This window comes from Canis lupus, chromosome X (assembly GCF_011100685.1).
Source record: "Canis lupus familiaris isolate Mischka breed German Shepherd chromosome X, alternate assembly UU_Cfam_GSD_1.0, whole genome shotgun sequence".
NCBI lineage: Eukaryota > Metazoa > Chordata > Mammalia > Carnivora > Canidae > Canis > Canis lupus.
In genome coordinates this window covers 123,788,079-123,806,584 of record NC_049260.1, presented here as the reverse complement: position 1 = coordinate 123,806,584, position 18,506 = coordinate 123,788,079, and the positions used below count along the sequence as shown (strand labels likewise).

The 18,506-nt window shown below is 41.4% G+C and overlaps 2 protein-coding genes across 2 annotated transcripts; both read right to left on the bottom strand.

The window, feature by feature from the left end:
- Positions 1 to 8,432: 8,432 nt before the first annotated feature.
- LOC100683490 (protein MIS12 homolog) lies at positions 8,433 to 9,797 on the bottom strand. The gene is made up of 2 exons (XM_038588860.1): positions 9,786 to 9,797; positions 8,433 to 8,930 (listed from the first exon to the last, which is right to left on the bottom strand). The coding sequence occupies exons 1-2, from the start codon at positions 9,795 to 9,797 to the stop codon at positions 8,433 to 8,435; spliced, it is 510 nt and encodes a 169-aa protein (XP_038444788.1).
- Positions 9,798 to 10,739: 942 nt separating this feature from the next.
- On the bottom strand, positions 10,740 to 11,678 carry OR1D6 (olfactory receptor family 1 subfamily D member 6). The gene is given in 1 exon segment (NM_001389173.1): positions 10,740 to 11,678. A coding segment is annotated over 1 exon segment (939 nt).
- Positions 11,679 to 18,506: the final 6,828 nt, after the last annotated feature.

Here is an 18,506-nt window from a genome sequence, read left to right as displayed (position 1 = left end):
CCTTCATAAAAACCCAAGCGGCGGTGGGGGGTGGTTTCGGAGACCTTCTGGGTTGGAGAACACAAGGCAGGGTGGCACACTGCTCAGAGAGAGCGTGGAAGCTCCGCATCCTTTCCCCAGACCTTCTGCTATGCATCTCTTCCATCTGGCTCTTCCTCATTTATATCTGTAACCGAAGGAATGTGAGTTCGCCCCTTGGGGAGTCACAGATACACCAGGTACAGTTGTTGCACAAAGTAAACTTTATTGGCAGCAAATAAAGAGATCACAGGGAATAGTTTCCAGAGCTGTGACTCCCCAAGAGGGCGAATGGGTACCTTTTGTTTAGGTTTCGGATGCATATTTAGGTAGGGAAGCCTTGTCATGATACGTGGAGAGTGGCATAAAGTCGCACATGCCTGTGCATACATTGTATGTTATGTAAATGAGGCTGAGGCTCCTCCTTGGGCAGAGATTGTATTTTGTTTTATTTTATTTGAGATTTTAGTAGTATAATGAGGCAAAGGTAATTGCTGGTCATTCCAGGGGCTCACTCCATGATCCATCTGCGCAGGTGCGAATGGAGAGGGGGTTAGCCCAAACTTCTGGGTGGTCTGAGCCAGCAGGTCTTGTCAGGGCAGTTGCCATCACCTGAGGGGTGTTTTGGGGTTTCATTAGCCTGAGTTGGGAGGTTTTCCAGAAAGAAGAGCTGAGGTTAGTGAGCACAAGAAGGCGGGTAGTAAAGGTCAGGTCTTGGGTCTAGCTGGTGACGTATCTTTTATAATAAACCAGTAATCTGGTAAGTAAAATGTTTCTCTGAGTCCTGTCAGTCACTCTAGCAAACTAATCAGTCCTGAGGAAGGGAACTTGGGAAGCCCTGACTTATAGCCAGTGGGTCAGAAGAACAGGTAACAATCTGGACTTTTAAGACTGGCGTCTGGAGTGCAGGAGGAGATCATGGGAACCTCCAATCTGTAGCACACAGGTAACAACCTGGGTTTGCGGCTGGAGTCTAAAGTCAGGGATGGGGGCCATCTCCTAGGCCTGAACATTGACCTTCAAATCTGATGCTGTCTCTGGGTAGATAGCATCAGGATTGAGTTGAATTGTGGGACACCTAGCTGGTGTCCCAAAAATTGCTTGTTGGTGGTAGTGGGGAACACGCCCTCACACACACATTGGAATTGGTGTCAACCTATTTAAGACCACAGAGACAACTTTAATATATTCCAAAAAGTAAAAATAAGTACATAAAATAAAGATCAATTTTAAAACTAATAACCTCTCTTATCATCTGGAAATTTTCTTTTTCATCTGGAAAATTCTAAATGCTGCCTTAAGCAATTCTTGATTCAAAGAAGATAGCCAAACCAAAATTTGAAAGTTCTTTATAAAATAGTAACAGTGAAAGCCTAGGTATTCAGACTCCTGTAAGCAGGGTTTAAGCAGTGCTGAGAGGAAGTGCTTGTGTTAATAAACATGAAAATAAAGGAATAAAGTATCCAACTCAAAAAGATTAGAAAACAGGGCAGCCCGGGGGGCTCAGCGGTTTAGCGCCACCTAAACCCAGGGCCTGATCCTATCCTGGAGACCCGGGATCGAGTCCCACGTCGGGCTCCTTGCATGGAGCCTGCTTCTTCCTCTGCCTGGGTCTCTGCCTCTCTCTCTCTCTCTCTCTCTCTCTCTCTCTCTCTGTGTGTGTGTGTGTGTGTGTGTGTGTGTCTCTCATGAATAAATAAATAAAATCTTTAAAAAAAGATTAGAAAACAAACCAAAAATAAACCTAGGAAAATCAGAAAAAAGGGAAAAGTAAAGATAAAAGCAGAAATCAATTAACTAGAAAACAATAGAACTAATCCAAGGCTTTTCCAAAGAATAAAATAGATATATTAGCTGCTGTAATAAATAAGGAGGAGAAAGCACAAATACACAAAACAAGAAAAGAAAATGGGTAGATAACCACAGATTTAGAGCAAATAATAGGAAATATAAGACAATATTTTTCAACTCTATGAAAATAAGCTTAGGGACCTGGAGGAAATGTTTGATTCTCCAGGAAAAATATATGAATAACCAAAACTCACCCTAGAAAAGAAAAACTATAAAATAAAATTCATAAAAACTATTCCTATAAAAGAAATGGGAAATATTGCTCAAAAGAAACCCCCATTGAGCTCTAATGAATTCATTTAAAAAAATCTTTTTTAAAAACCAACCCCTATAAAAAGCAGCAGGTCAACTGAATGCAGAGGAGAATTTGACCAAACCTTTAAAGTGCAGGTGACTCCAATATTATGTAAACTATTCCAAGGCATTAAAAAAAAGTAAAATTTGCAAATTTTGTTTATGAAAGATGGATACCAACAAAGTGTAAAAAAACATGCAGTCATATGAATCTCACCTAAGAAAACCATTTCAAAAATATTGAATAAAGTATAGCCAAACGTAATCTAGTAACCCATTTAAAAATCAAAACATAACCAAGCGGGATCTATTTTTAGAGATGTAAAGATGGTTCAATATTAGAAAATCTATTAATGAAAAATAAATAAATGAAAAAGAAAAAAGAAAATCTATTAATGTATTTCACATTTTCATAGACTGACAGTAAAGAAATCATATAATCATGCCTACAGATGTTGAAGATGTACTTGACAGAATTTAATATCCATTCTTTTTTTAAATATTCATTCTTGCTCTCCAAAAATCTCTCAGGAAAATCAGATTAGTAGAATGCTTCCTTAACATGACATTTCTCTATCAACCAAAAATCCAACACCATGATTAGTGAAAAAAATACTAGAAATGCCCTCATTAAGACACGGGAAAAGACTAAGATATCTTCTTGCACCACTGTAATTTAACATTATTCTGAAGATAGATAATAAAATCAGACAAGAAAAAGATATAAGTATAAACATTTAAAGGAGAAGGTAAATTTGTCATTATTTGAGGATGATACAAGTATTTACCTGGAAAACACAACAGAATCCAAGTGAAAAACTATTAGAGATAGGAGAATTTAGTAAGGTGGCCCAGTACACAACTGATATACAAGAACCAGGGGTCTTCATCGACAAAAGCAATAGCTAATAAGTAAAACACCGTTTACAATGGCAATAAAAACTGCGACATACCCAGAAATAAGTTTAACATGAAATGGGCAAGGGAAAAACTTCAGAAACTTGTTAAGAGATGAAAATAAGACTTGAACAAAATAAGTATTTATTAAACCCAACAATGTCCAAAACATTATCATCTCAAAGTGTAATCATCATAAAAATATTAATGAGATATTTTGCATTCTTTATTAATACTAAGTCTTCGAGTTTCATTGTATTTTATTTATTTTTTTTTCATTTTTTTCCATTGTATTTTATACACTCACACTTTATAGCTCAGTTAGGACATTTCATATACTCAGGAGCTGCAAGTGGTTTGTGGCTACCATACTGGACAGTGCAGGTGGAGAGGGTGAGGGGAGAAACAATTATGCTCACAAAATGCTGATGGGCAGCTAAATGGGTAAATATCTCTTTTTTCTATATCTATAGGCAGAGGAATTTTATATGATCTATCAAAAGTAACATATATATGTCATTTGACCCCATATACCACTTCCAGGAATTTATCCCAGAGAATTTACCACAGGGCATTCAGTATTTTTAAGATTTTTTTGTTCATTTAGGCAACTTGCACACAGAAAGGTTGTAGATTGTACTTTAGTCCACAAAATAGGTATATCCACTTTTTCACATTGCTGTTTTGGTCAATGAAAATGATAACTTGATTGTTCTAAATCCACATTTCTTTGATTATTAATGTGGCTGATTTTTCCCCATATTTTTATCATTTATTTCATTTCTTCTGATGTGAATTGTCTTTTCATGTTCTCCATGCATTTTGTTTTTATGTCCTACTGGATTATATTTTTAATTATTTATATAGGATTTTTAATTAGAAGAATGGGGTGTTTTTCAACCCAACAACCAGTTCTCTGATTCTCCAAACACCAACTGAGTGTTCAACAATTTGATTCAACTCTGACACCGATTAACTGGAGTTAGCGCAGTACTCACAAGTTAGGGGCTCAGTCCCACAAGACTGTCCCCTACTTAAGATGCCACTTGCAAGTCCCAGGGCCTCCTATACTTGGACCAACTCGCTATGATTCGGAAGTTCCGACATCCCCTCCTCAGGCTCAATAATTTTCTAGAATGGTTCACAGAACTTAGGAACACACTTTACTAGAGTTTACTGGTTTATTGTAAAGGACATTATAAAGGATGCAGATGAAAAGCCAAGTGGAGAGGTACATAGGGCAAGGTCTGTTAGAGCCCCAAGCCCAAGAGCTTCTGTCCCATGGATTTTGGGTAATCCACCCTCCCACCACGTTGATGTGCTCACTAACCTGGAAGCTCTCTGATCCCAATGTTTAGGGGTTTTTATGGAGGTTTCATCATGTAAACATGATCAATTAACTCAGTTTCCAGCCTCTCCTGTCTCAAGAGGTTGGGAGGAGGTAAATGTGAAAGTTCCCGGCTCTTAATAAAGGCTTGGTCTTCTGGTGACAAGCCCCATCCTGAAGCTCTCTAGGGACTCAATAATAGTCAACATATTAGAACAAAGATGCTCTTATCACCCAGGAAATTCCAAGGGCTTTAGGAGCCCTGTGTCAGGAACAGAAGACAAAGATCAAATATATGCTTGTATTATAATGTTTGTATTATATTGTAGAAGATACTAGTGTTTGTCATATGAATGGTGACTATTTTCCCTATTTAATTTGGTTTTTATGCAGATAAATCTATCCATTTTCATTTGCGATCTCTTCCATTGCTTTTGTGCTCCAGGAGTAGCATGAGAATAGCTTATATATTCACATGGTCTGTATGTTGATTCATCTGCCAATAGCACTCTGTTTAAATGATTTTACCTTGTAATGTCTGCCAGGAAAAAATCCTCACTGACCACATTTTTGTTTTGCTGTTGTTATTGCTGTTATTGGGGTTTGTTTTTTTTGTGTGTGTGTGTGTGTGTGTGTGTGCCATTTATGCCTCCAAATGAGCAGTGAAAGCCTTTTCTCAAATTAAAAAAAAAAAAAAAAAGATTGTGTTCAGGTTCTAAATGCCTGAAACCTATGGGTTGATCTGAGCTTTCCCATTCAGAAAGGATAGGTCGGAGCACCTGGTGGCTCCGTGGCAACTGCCTTGAGCTCAGGTCAGGATCCCAGGGTCCTGGCATCCAGCCCCACATCTGGGTCCCTGCTCAGTGGGGAGCTTGCTTCTCCCTCTGCCTGCTGCTCCCCCTGCTTGTGCTCTTTCGCTCAAATCAAATAAACAAATAAAATCTTAAAAAACCCAAAAAGGTTTTATATCTTTTCCTTTGAACAGGTTCTCTCAAGAGAATCTCCGCAGTCTCCTCATATAGGCTCTTTTCATTTCTTGTTAAGGCAATGTTTTATCCTTGTTGCCATTGTGTTTGGGATATTTTTCCAATGCCACTTTTAGGCAGTTTTTCTCCCTGGATTGGAAGAGTTTTACTGATTTTTGCATTACTTATTTTGCACTTTGTAAATTTGCTCCCCTTAGCTCTAATAGTTTTTCAGTTTGACTGTCTTGGCTTTTCCAGAAAGATACTCATATTTGCATATGATCTTCAGTTTTCCCCCTTCCATATATCTATTTTCTGATTTACTGCTAGGCTAGAATTTTGATGAAAATGTTAAATGAGGGGCAGCCGGGGTGGCTCTGTGGTTTAGCGCCGCCTTCGGCCCAGGGCATGATCCTGGGACCCCGGGATCGAGTCCCGCATCGGGCTCCCTGCATGGAGCCTGCATCTCCCTCTGCCTGTGTCTCTGCCTCTCTCTCTCTCTCTCTCATGAATAAGTAAGCAAAATCTTTTTTAAAAATGTTAAATGATAGTCATGGTAGAGGGACTCCCTCTTGTTACCCTGATCTTAATGGAAATAATGTTTCAATACTAAGTACTAAGTTGGCCAAATTGTTTTAAGACAGATGTTTTTATAACCTTAAGAAAGTTTTCACTTTGTTTCCTAGCTTAATGTCAGGCTTAGGTATGTCAGGAGTAATGCTAGCCCTGTAGAGCAAGTTTGGAAGTTTTCTTTTTCGTGCTCTGCAGCAGATTAAATAACATTGGATCTGCTTAAAAGTTTAACAGAATGAGTAGGACTACTGTCTATTGGTAAAGCAGATCTTTGATTCTATTTCTTTTTTAAAAAAAGTTTTTGTTTATTTATTCATGAGAGACACACAGAGAGAGGCAGAGACAGAAGCAGACTCCCTGTGGGAAGCCTGATGTGGAACTCGATCCCAGAACCCTGGGATCACGCCTTGAGCCAAAAGCAGACACTCAACCTCTGAGCCCCCCAAGTGTCCCTACAGGAAATTATTTTTATATCTTCTTGGATTTGGGTATTTGAGAGTTGAAAAAAAGAATTTCAGTGTGAGTTTAATTTGTATTTCTCAAGCTATGAGTGAAACTGATGGTCTCTTATGTTTAAAAACCACTTGTAGGGGCCCCTGGGTGGCTCAGTGGTTGGGCGTCTCCCTTCGGCTCAGGGCGTGATCCTGGGGTCCTGGGATTGAGTCCCACATCGGGCTCCCTGCAGGGAGTCTGCTTCTGTCTCTACCTCTCTCTTCGTGTCTCAGGAATAAATAAATAAAATCTTTAAAAAAGACCCACAACACTTGTAGTTCTCCTTCTGTGAATTTCTGTTCACTTCCTTGGTTCATTTTTCTATTCCATTGTTGTTGATGATAATTTACAAGAAGCATCGTTTACATTAACAGTGAAAAAAACAGTTAAAATAGATATATACACCCCTCACATACTTATTTATCAATCTACCAATGGAGTGAATTATAATGTGGTGCATTACATTCTTTCAGTCTTTCATGCAACCCATATTTACTGAGCACCTACTAATGTCACATGAATAAGACAGACAAAATCTCTGGCTTCATGGAGACAGAGAAAAAAGAACTGAACAATTCTATATATTGTAATTTTTTGAAGATTTTATTTATTTATTCATGAGAGACACACACACACAGAGAGAGAGAGAGAGAGAGAGAGAGAGAGGCAGAGACACAGGCAGAGGGAGAAGCAGGCCCCATGCGAGGAGCCGGACATGGGACTCGAACCCTGGTCTCCAGGATCACGCCCTGGGCTGAAGGTGGCGCTAAACCACTGAGCCACCCGGGCTGCCCAGCCATATTGGCTTTAAAGGATAAATTGATATACTTGCCATCTTTTCCCATGTTCCTTAACCTTTTATTTATTTATTTTTGCCTTTACAATATATATATTTCATGTACAGGATTGGATAAAAAGACTCTTTGATAATAAACAGATTCCAGGTGAATACAGGCATCTTAAATCTATGAATATTTAATTCCAAGTATTAACGCCCTGAGTTGCTCTTCTACATAAAGGAGAAACTCGAAATCCCGTTCTTTTGGAAGACATGGAAAGTAAGCAACACCGTAGGAGCAGCTACTGCTATTCTGCTCTTTTTCTGGGTGATATAACACTTCACGTGGATTAATTTCAGAAGAAAATATTAGATCCCACTAAATCCAAGCACGAGACAGCTAAAATTTCCCACTGTGGGTACTAAATATTTGATGCGTAGGAGTATGAATAAATAACTTGAAAACATTAGGTACAAGGCAAAACTAACCAAAGTATGGGAGGAAAATGACGTAAATACCTAGTGGTCCGTTCAGCTACTTTGCTCCCGGCTGTTCTAGGCTTGCCCCTCCACTCCAGCCACCCTTGCCTCTTCTGTGTCCATGGTCTCCCCCAACCGGGCTCCCACAGAGCAAACAGCTCCACATCTCCAACACCGTGATCACAGAAAGCATTTATTTTAGGAACCAAAACAACTTCTCTCCTCTTTACTAAGGATCACACGGGTGGTGTTTCTCTATTTGCTTCTTCCCATCCGCTAACTTGCTGTGTAAGGCAATTCGTGGACGGGAGCAGGCCACGGGTGCTGGCGCCCATCCGGCCATGCAGTGGCTGGTTCCTAACGAAGCCGCCCACTTAACCCTTTTCTCATTTGATCGCATCCAAAGAATAAGTCAGAAGGATCAAGGTTACAAGGAGCCCCTGACCAAGAAACTGCTTTTACAGATCTCTCTGACCAGCCCAGGAGGGCTCTGCTGCTGCAGTCCTGGTGCCCGGTGACAGGCTGCTGGACCAGGAACCCCTTCCCACCTGTGAGAGGTCTCTAGGGAGCACGGGCTCCAAGGATTAGTCCAGGGTAGTGTAGATGCCCTAGCAGAGTGGGGCCAGACAGAGGGAAGTGCGGAGTACAAGAAAGAGCCAATAAATGAAATCCTGTAAGACATTCAGTTCACCAGAATATCACTCACATCAGTCCCTTCCTATTCTACTTTCTGACGGTTCCTGTCACCACTTAGAAATTACAGTATTTTCTTTCTCTTGCCTTCCCGTTCCACGGTGTCCCTAATAGTCTGTAGTTTTCTGGAGTTCTGGACCAGGAACACCAGGCTTTCCGTGAAATCACTAGTCCCGTGATCTCGGCCAGCATTTTTGAGCTCATCAAACAAAACCAGTGTCTGCTTAAGTTGGGCCTGCATGATTTTTTGTTCCTCTAATTCTGCGAGAAGGGCCTGCTTAGTGCCTGATTCGGTCTTGCACTTCTCCTGTAACTGTTCAGTTTCCTCCTGGAGGAGCCGGAACTCTTCCTCACTACAAGGATGCAGCTCCTGGGGTTTGTCTGCCGGAAGCAAAGTGTTTGGGGGAATGTGCAGAATCAACTGTAAAAACAGCTGCTCCATTTTGCCAAAAAGATTATCGAAACGTCCCTTCATGAAGCCGAGGAACTTCTCTGTGCATTTACGAACCTGGACGGGGCTGATCTCCCAGCCTGGGAGGTCACCCAGCTTTTTCAGAATCACCTGTTTCTTTAAGCTTTTTTTTTTTTTAGTTTTTTTTTTTAATTTTTATTTATTTATGATAGTCACAGAGAGAGAGAGAGGCAGAGACACAGGCAGAGGGAGAAGCAGGCTCCATGCACCGGGAGCCTGATGTGGGATTCGATCCTGGGTCTCCAGGATCGCGCCCTGGGCCAAAGGCAGGCGCCAAACCGCTGTGCCACCCAGGGATACCTTTCTTTAAGCTTTGATGAAATAACCTGGACTTGATTTCTCCTTTTCTTTGGACTAAATCTTTGGCCACCATTTGAATCACCCCTTTGGTTTCAGTGTAAACAGATTTCCTATTTCTTCTTAGTCAATTTTCAAAATTAACATAGTCCTAGAAAATTGCCCATTTTATCTAGACTCAACATTTCTTTGCATTTTAAAAGTTTGGTTTTCATCCTATCTGTCCGTCCGAATCTTATCGACTGGCATTGTATCTTTGTATCCTAATTGAGCTGCCAATTAATTCACTGTGCACACAAATTCTGTGGGAATTGGGAATTGGGATAGGATACCGTGGGGACGTGTTGTCTCTGCTCTATGAATGTGCAGCTTCTGCTGGGAAAACTCAGGCAGGTGGGGGCCAGAATCCTCTGCGGGACTCATGTACTCTCCTCTCCTGTCTGTCTGGTATGACTGGAAGGCTGCTCTCTGTGGGCCAGAGCACCTTCATGTGGCCTCCATGCAGCTTAGCTTTCTCATAGCATAGCAGTCTCAGGGCAGTCCATCTTCTTACGGAAGCTCAGGGATGCCAGAGCACATGGTCCAAGGAACACTCTAGAAGCTGCACCACCTCCTATGACTTAGCCTTGGAAGTCACACAGCACTTACATTGTACTCCATTGGTACAAACGGTCCCAAGCCAGCCCAGATACAAAGGCTGGGGACACTGACCCCCATCTCTCAAGAGGAGGCTGCAAAGGCCATCGTGTAGCAGAGCACAGTGGGATGAACTACCGTTGCATCTATCACTGGAAAAGAGGTTCAGCCACAGTGTTGTGATTATCGTCATAAGCACACGCTGAGAAATGTGGTGAATCTACTCTTTTTACTTCATCTAGGAATGTTCTTTGTGAGGTCAGTAAGTAAGTCTATGGTTTGGGAAGTGTGTTGACATACCACGAGGATCCTTGCAGGAGTTCAAAGGAGTACCCGTCTCTTCCTCCACTTTGCTCAAGAACTTTGTGAATTTGTCATGAAGTCACAATCCATGCATCTACTGCCATCTAGTGACAAGGGTGTCCTTTGCAGATTTGTTTTTTGAGAAGTGAAAGGAACCTCTTTAGTTCGATCCAAGAAATTATTCCTACAGAAGCAGAAGGTGAGAATTCCATTGCTTCTCTGACGCCATCCCTCACCTAGAAAATGTGGATAATAACAGCATCTCCATCACAAGATTGTTTGGTGATTAAGTGAGTAAGTACATGCACTCACTCAAAACGGTGCATAGCACAAAGTAAGATGCTCCATTGCTTATTATGATTTACTCCACTAATGAATGGGGGCCCACGGTACAAAGTCATGAGGCAGACAAGGTCTGAGGAGGGGCATGAAAGACATATAGAATGAATTGAAAATTAAATCCTCACACAAACAAGATGTCTGCCTGGCGCCTGACCCAAGAGTCTCTCAGGGAGGGCTGGTTGATGAAATGAGTGAACATGATGACAGCAAATATTTGGGCTGAGCTGGACACCTGTCAGATCCATCATATGGACAGTCCCCTCCCACATCAAAGGTAGGAGAAGATGAGACAATATCATTGCTCAGAAACAGGAGATGCTGTCACCAAGACCAGATCTTTCTCCACCTGAGGAGGTTCCTCAGAGCCCCTTTCATGTCCTTATTCCTAAGACTATAAATGAAGGGGTTGAGCATGGGAGCCACCACCGCATATAGCACAGTGGCCACTGAGTCTTCAATTGTGTAGGAAGACGAAGGTCGTAGATACACCCCAAATAAAGTTCCATAGAACAATGACACCACAGCAAGGTGGGAACTGCAAGTAGAAAAGGCTTTCAGCTTGCTCTGGGAAGAATGAAGTCTTAGGATGGCTGAGAAAATGTGCATGTAGGAAACAGAAATAAAGAGGAAAGGAGCAACAAAAAGACAGCTCCCCAGGGTATAAACGACTAACTCATTGATGTGGATATCTGAACAGGAAAGCTTTAGCAATGCGTAGAGTTCACAGAAAATATGGTGAATTCTGACACTTGCACAGAATGACAGTGTATCCATCAAGAGGGTGTGGATCAAGGGATAGATGTTTGTGATAATCAGAGCCACAGACACCACTGTGATACAGAATTTAGGGCTCATGGTTATGGTATAATGAAGAGGGTGACATATGGCTACAAATCTGTCATATGCCATCACTGCCAAGAGGACATTGTCCAGTTCTAGAAACAAGATTAGAAAATACATCTGAGTTAGGCATCCAACATAGGGGATGGACTGGCTCTGGGTTTGGATATTGAGCAGCATCTTTGGTATAGTGACAGAGGTGAAGCAGATGTCAACGCAGGACAGGTTGGCTATGAAGAAGTACATGGGGGTGTGGAGATTGGAGGTAGAGCCAATGGCCAGGATGATGAGCAGGTTCCCCACCACAGCAACCACGTACATGCATAGGAACAGACCGAAGAGGAGGGGCTGATGCTCAGGCACTTCTGACAGCCCCAGGAGGAAGAATTCTGAGACGATGGTTTGGTTGCCTCTCGCCATGCCTTCTGGTTTCTATAGATATTCATTGAAAATACATCAGTCAACAAGAGCAGAGGCAATCTGGGAAAGCGTGCACAGCAACCTTCATCACTGGCTGAAATCATACTTTGTGACACTTTAGGAAGGAACTCTAACCTGAGGTGGTAAGGGCAAGGAAGTGTGGGGCCTGAACGGTCATCAGAGAATGCAGGACAGGTGAGCTGAGGCCTTTCTTGTGACTTACCTCAGTCAGGAGCTTCTCTTCTTTCTCAAGAAGGTAAGAAAGATTGGGCAGAGAAGAAGACAGAACTGAAAGTAAGGCTCGGTTTGGGGAGAGTGGGTGGAGGCAGCTAAAGCAGTTGAGTTTCACAATGGGTGCCTTGGTTAGATCTTTCCAGGCCTTTTTATTTTAGCCATGCAGGGGTTTGGGTGATGGCCATAAAGCAAAATTCTGGGTGTGTGTGTGTATGTGTGTGCATACTTGGACACAGATGTATACACTTTGTAAACATGCACAGAGACATATATATTCATATTTATGTATTCACAGAAAAATGCATGAAAGCATATTCACCAAAATGCTAATAGTGTTATCTCTGGGGTGTGAGATTTTAATTTGCATCTTTTTTCAACAATAAACATGTATCAACTTTCTAAACTATGCTCCATGGATGTGAATATGCCTTTCAAAAGGTTTCTGTGGTAGATTAAGTTTGAAGCACAAGAACAGTTAGAGGCTTGGGGTTCATGAAGTCTTGTCATACATAAGATCATGTCTAAGAAGTCTTTGGGGGCACCTGGGTGGCTCAGTGGTTGAACACCTGCCTTTGGCTCAGGTCATGATCCTGGGGTTCTGGGATCGAGTCCCGCAACAGGCTCCCTGCACGGAGCCTGCTTCTCCCTCTGCCTCTGTCTCTCTCTGCCTCTCTGTGTGTGTGTGTGTCTCTTATAAATAAATAAATAAAAATAAATAAATAAATAAATAAATAAATAAATCTTTAAAAAAAGCAAAGAAATTATGTCTTTGTATCTTTGTCTTTCCTTTCAAGTTCATGTCATGGAAATCACAAAGGTTAAATGCTCATGTATTGTAATTCCACTAGGTAGACAGATCTATATTCATAAATCTGAAAATCAGATAAAATGTAAATCTTAGTAAAATCTGATTTTAAAATATTGACTCAAAAACAGGCAGATGTTAAGTAAACAAATATCTATGGAAGAAACTGAAAAATATTTCATGGATCTCCATCTAAAGATAAACCACATGCTTTTAATCCAGATGCTTTTAAGAAAAATTTATTTTAATTCATCAGATTTTCAGCCTACTACTCCCCTCTTCAAATATTAAAAGTTCACGAAGGATGACATCTGTCTGCTTCTCCACTGAATGACCATGGCCTCAAGCCAGCACAACACTGAAATCAAAACCTGGCAACAAGCATATGCACAAAAGAATAATGAGCCAAATGTCTTCAGTACGTGCAAGTCCAGTCTAACAGTATGTTGGAGGGATAAGACATCAAATAGGAATTTAAGAATGATATTATGATATCTAGTAATGCAAACAATCATATGGATTGAGGGAAGGAAAAAAACTACATTATAAATCTAATGGATGTGAAAATGGCACTTGTAAAACCTCACATTATTTCTTGAATTTTACAACCCTCTCTCAAAGCACCAGAATCTGGATGTCCTTTCCTTCAGTCCAGCTGCCTCACTCAAAGCTCTCCCTTCAGATCCCAACTTTCTCTGGGCCCTTTGGAACTCATAATTTGTAATCAATGTCTTCCCAAAGCATTCCCTCTACCTTCTGGCATAAAGGACGCTTGGCTCCATACCCTGAGGACTCTACTTTCTTGCTGCTCTTTCCAAGGTAGACTATTTTTTCTTCTCACACCCAATATGCCTCAGGGTTAGGAGATAGGGTCAGTGACCTTTCCTTCCTCCTAGAGCTATTTTTCAGCCCAGTATTTCCTCTCCTTTATTTTAAAAAAAGATTTTATGTATTTATTCACGAGAGACACAGAGAGAGAGGCAGAGACACAGGCAGAGGGAGAAGCAGGCTTCATGCAGGGAGCCCGATGTGGGACTCGATCCCAGGACCCCAGGATCACACCCTGAGTGTGAAGGCAGATGCCTAACCGCTGAGCCACTCAGGGGTCCCAAGTTCTTTTTTTAAAAAGATTTTATTTATTTATTCATGAGAGACACAGAGACACAGGCAGAGGAGAAGCAGGCTTCCTGCGGGGAACCAGATGTGGGACTCGATCCCAGGACCTGGGAATCATGCCCTTAGCTGAAGGCAGATGCTCAACCACTGAGCCACTCCAGGTGCTCCTATTTCTTCTCCTTAAAAAAAAAAAATCCCAAGAGTGACATCTGCAAAAATAGCCAAAGGAGGAGCTCCAAGGGCCTATCCCTCCACAGAAACAGTGAAAAAATTAGCAAAATTAGCAAAAATGGTCAGAATCAATGTTGTCAGAATGCACAAAAGTAGTCAAATATTTCCAAAAACCAAGCTGATGTTGAGTCAAGAAAAGGGCAACTTAAGCACAGTAGAACTTTGTGTGTTTTAACTTGAGCCTTGTACAGCAGCAGTCTTGAAGATGACAGCCTACATTCCCAGTGTAATACTAGGCTCAGAAGAGAGGAGAGCAGACATTGTTCCCAAGGTAACTGTGTTTGTCTGGTTCTATCTGGAAATTCCCTGAAGGACTGACACCCGGTCCTGGCCTTTGTTTCACCTAACTCAGAACTCCCTCAGGATAGAAAAGTAACTAAGAGGGTGTTCCTTAAGAACAATGAAGAAGCCACTGCCTCTTAAGGCAAAAGATTACAGCTGGGACAAACAATAGGCACACCAAACAAACACCTTGGAGGAAAAACCAGGGAAAGTTACTTTTGGGAATATTGGCTTTGAAAAGCTTCTGCTTATTATGGAAAAATATAGACAATCATATGTATGCCCAGGGTTGGATGCATGTTCAGAAAAGACCTGAGATTATGATAAGTTTTCACCTCCAATTGATATTTAGGATCAGAAAAACAAAGGAAATGAAGGCTAAGGCACACTTATAAACAGACCAGCTAAGCATTGAAAAAGTGCCCCAACACAGAGCCAAATTTCAAAGACCAGAAGACTATTTTATTCTTTATATTTTTTTCCTTCCCCTGCACCTCCTCCCACCGCCAGTGTTTAAGGAAATCTCTGGAAAACCATTATCTGACCAAAAGCTAAAAGAGCAGAGACTTCAGAGACCACACATGATAAAGCATAGTTTTTGAAAAATAGTTTACAAAGTCACCAAACCAGCAAACTACAAATGATAGAAAGCAACAAAAAACAAACCCTGATGAGAAGGAAAAATCTAATTTCCAGAGTTCCCACATTATAATATTCAAGATGTCCAGCTTTTAATGAAAAATTATGAGGCATGCAAAGAAACAGGTAAATAGGGCCCATTCACAGGATGAAAAGAAATGAGCAAAAATTGTTTATAAAGAAGCACAGACATTGGACTTACGACAAAAAGACTTTAAATTAATTTTTAAAAATATGTTCAAAAAGCTAAAGGAAGCCAGAACAACATTCCAACAAATAGAGAATATCAACAAAGTAATAAAAAATGATAAAAAGGAGCCAAATAGAAAATGTGGAACTGAAAAGTACAAAAATCGAAAGAAATAATTCATGATAAGTTTTCTTTATTTTTTATATATTTTTTAATATTTTTTTTATTTATTCAAGAGAAACAGAGAAAGAGAGAGGCAGAGACCCAGGCAGAAGGAGAAGCAGGCTCCATGCAGGGAGCCCAACGTGGGACTCAATCCTGGGGTCTCCAGGATCACACCCTGGACTGAAGGCAGCACTAAACTGCTGAGCCACCCGGGGTGCCCAATTTCTTAATTTTTAAAAAAAATCTATTTATTTATTTGAGAGGAGGAGAGAGAGAGCGTGAGCACAAGCAGGAGGAGGGAGAAGCATGCTCCCTACTGAGCAGGGAGCCTGACTTGAGGCTCAATCCCAGGACCTGGAGATCATGACCTTACTAGGAGGCAGATGTTTAACAGACTGAGCTAACCAGGCGCCCCCATGATAAGGTTTCAATAGCAGATTTGAGCAGGCAGAAAAAAGAATCCGTTGGGGCCACTGAGTGGCTCAGTCTGTTAAGAATCTACCTTCAACTCAGGTCATGATCTCGGGGTCCTGGGATGGAGCACTGCAACTGGCTCCCTGCTCAGTGGGGAGCCTGCTTCTCCTGCTCCCTCTGCCACTCTCCCTGCTCATGCTCTCTCTCTCTCAAATAAATAAATGAAATTTTTTTTTAAAAAAAGATGAAAAGAGGGGATCTCTGGATGGCTCAGTGGTTTGGTGCCTGCCTTTGGCCCAGGGCGTGGTCCTGGAGTGTCTGGATCGAGTCCCACATCGGGCTCCCTGCATGGAGCCTGCTTCTCCCTCTGCCTGTGTCTCTGCCTCTCTCTCTGTGTGTCTCTCATTAATGGGTAAGGTCTTAAAAAAAAAAGATGGGGATCCCTGGGTGGCACAGCGGTTTAGTGCCTGCCTTTGGCCCAGGGCGCAATCCTGGAGACCCGGGATCGAATCCCATGTCGGGCTCCCAGTGCATGGAACCTGCTTCTCCCTCTGCCTATGTCTCTGCCTCTCTCTCTCTCTCTCTGTGTGACTATCATAAATAAATAAAAATTAAAAAAAAAGATGAAAAGAATCCATAAACTTGAAGATAGATAAACTGAAATTAGTCTGAGGAGCAGAAAGGAAAATGTCTGCTCTCCTCTCTTCTGAGCCTAGTATTACACTGGGAATGTAGGCTGTCATCTTCAGGACTGTTGCTGTACAAGGCTCAAGTTAAAACACGCAAAGTTCTACTGTGCTTAAGTTGCCCTTTTCTTGACTCAACATCAGCTTGGTTTTTGGAAATATTTGACTACTTTTGTGCATTCTGACAACATTGATTCTGACCATTTTTGCTAATTTTGCTAATTTTTTCACTGTTTCTGTGGAGGGATAGGCCCTTGGAGCTCCTCCTTTGGCTATTTTTGCTGATGTCACTCTTGGGATTTTTTTTATTTATAATAAAAATTTTATAATAATATTATTTATTTATTTATTCATGAGAGATACACACACACAGAGAGAGAGGCAGAGACAGAGGCAGAGGGAGAAGCAGGCCCCACGCAAGGAGCCTGATATGGGACTCAATCCCAGGATCCCCGGATCACACCCTGGGCCAAAGGCAAACGCCAAACCACTGAGCCACCCAGGGATCCCAATAAATAAACTCTTTTAAAAAAAGAAAGAATGGCTGAAAATTGCCCAAATTTGATGAAAGTATGAATGTATACATTCAAAAAGCTCAATGAATCTCAAGTAGGCTTAAAACAAAGACCCGCACCAAGACACTTTATAATCAAACTGTCAAAAACCACAAAGAATCTTGAAAACTGCAAAAGAGGAGCAACTTGTCATGTACAAAGGATACTTGATAAAATACTTGACAATTTCTTATCAAACTCCATAGAGATCAGAAAGCACTGGGGTGACTTATTTAATGTAATGAAAGGGGGAAAAGGTCAACCAAGAATTCTATATCCAGCAAAATTATCCTTCAAAAATAAACAATGAGGGGATCCCTGGGTGGCTCAGCAGTTTAGCACCTGCCTTTGGCCCAGGGTGTGATCCTGGAGTCCCGGGATCGAGTCCCACATCGGGCTCCCTGTGTGGAGCCTGCTTCTCCCTCTGCCTGTGTCTCTGCCTCTCTCTCTCTCTCTCTCTCTCTCTCTCTCTCTCTCTCTCTCTGTGTCTCTCATGAATAAATAAAAAAAATCTTAAAAAAAATAAAATAAAAAAATAAAAACTGAGAGTGAGGACACTTGGGTGGGTCTTGGTTAAGCATCTGCCTTCGACTCAGGTCATGATTCCAGAATCCTAGGATCAAGCCCCACATTGGGTTCCCTGCTCCGAAGGGAGCCTGCTTCTCCCTCTCCCTCTGCCCCTCCCCCTGCTCATGTTCTCTCTCACTCTCACTCTCACTCACTCTCTCAAATAAACACATAAAGTCTTTAAAGACAAAAACAAAAACAGGGATCAGCAGGAGGCCTCAGTGGCTCAGTAGGTTATGTCTAACTCTTGATCTCAGCTCAGGTCTTGATCTCAGGGTCATGAGTTCAAGTCCTGCATTTGGGCTCCATGCCTAGCATGGAGCCTACTTAAAAAAAAAACAGAGTGGCAAAATGGATTTTTTAAAAAGTATTTCTTCATTTTAGAGAGAGAGCATATGCACAACTGGAGGAGGGGCAGAGGGAGAGGGAGAGAAAAAGAGAGAGAAGCAGACTGCTCACTGAGCATGGAGCCTGACGCAGGGCTTGATCTCACAATCTTGAATTCATGACCTGAGCCAAAACCAAGAATCAGACGCTGAATGATTGAGCCACCCAAGTGCTTCTACAAAATGCTTTAGATCCGAAAACACAAATAGGTTGAAAGTTAAGGAATGAGAAAGGTATCCCATGCAAATTATAACCAAAAGAGAGCTGGGGTGGCTATACTAATATCAGATAAAATAGACTTTAAGTAAAAAATTATTATGAGACAAAGAAGAACATCATGTAATAATAAAAGGGTCAACTCATCAAGAAGATAGAACTATTGTAAACATATACACACCTAGCAACAAATCACGAAACATATCAAGCAAACATTGACAGAATTTAAAGGAGAGATAGCTAGTTCCATAATAATAACCAGTGACTTCAATACTCTACTTGCTTTTTTTTTGAAGATTTTTTGATTTATTTATTCATGAGAGACAGAGAGAGAGAGAGAGA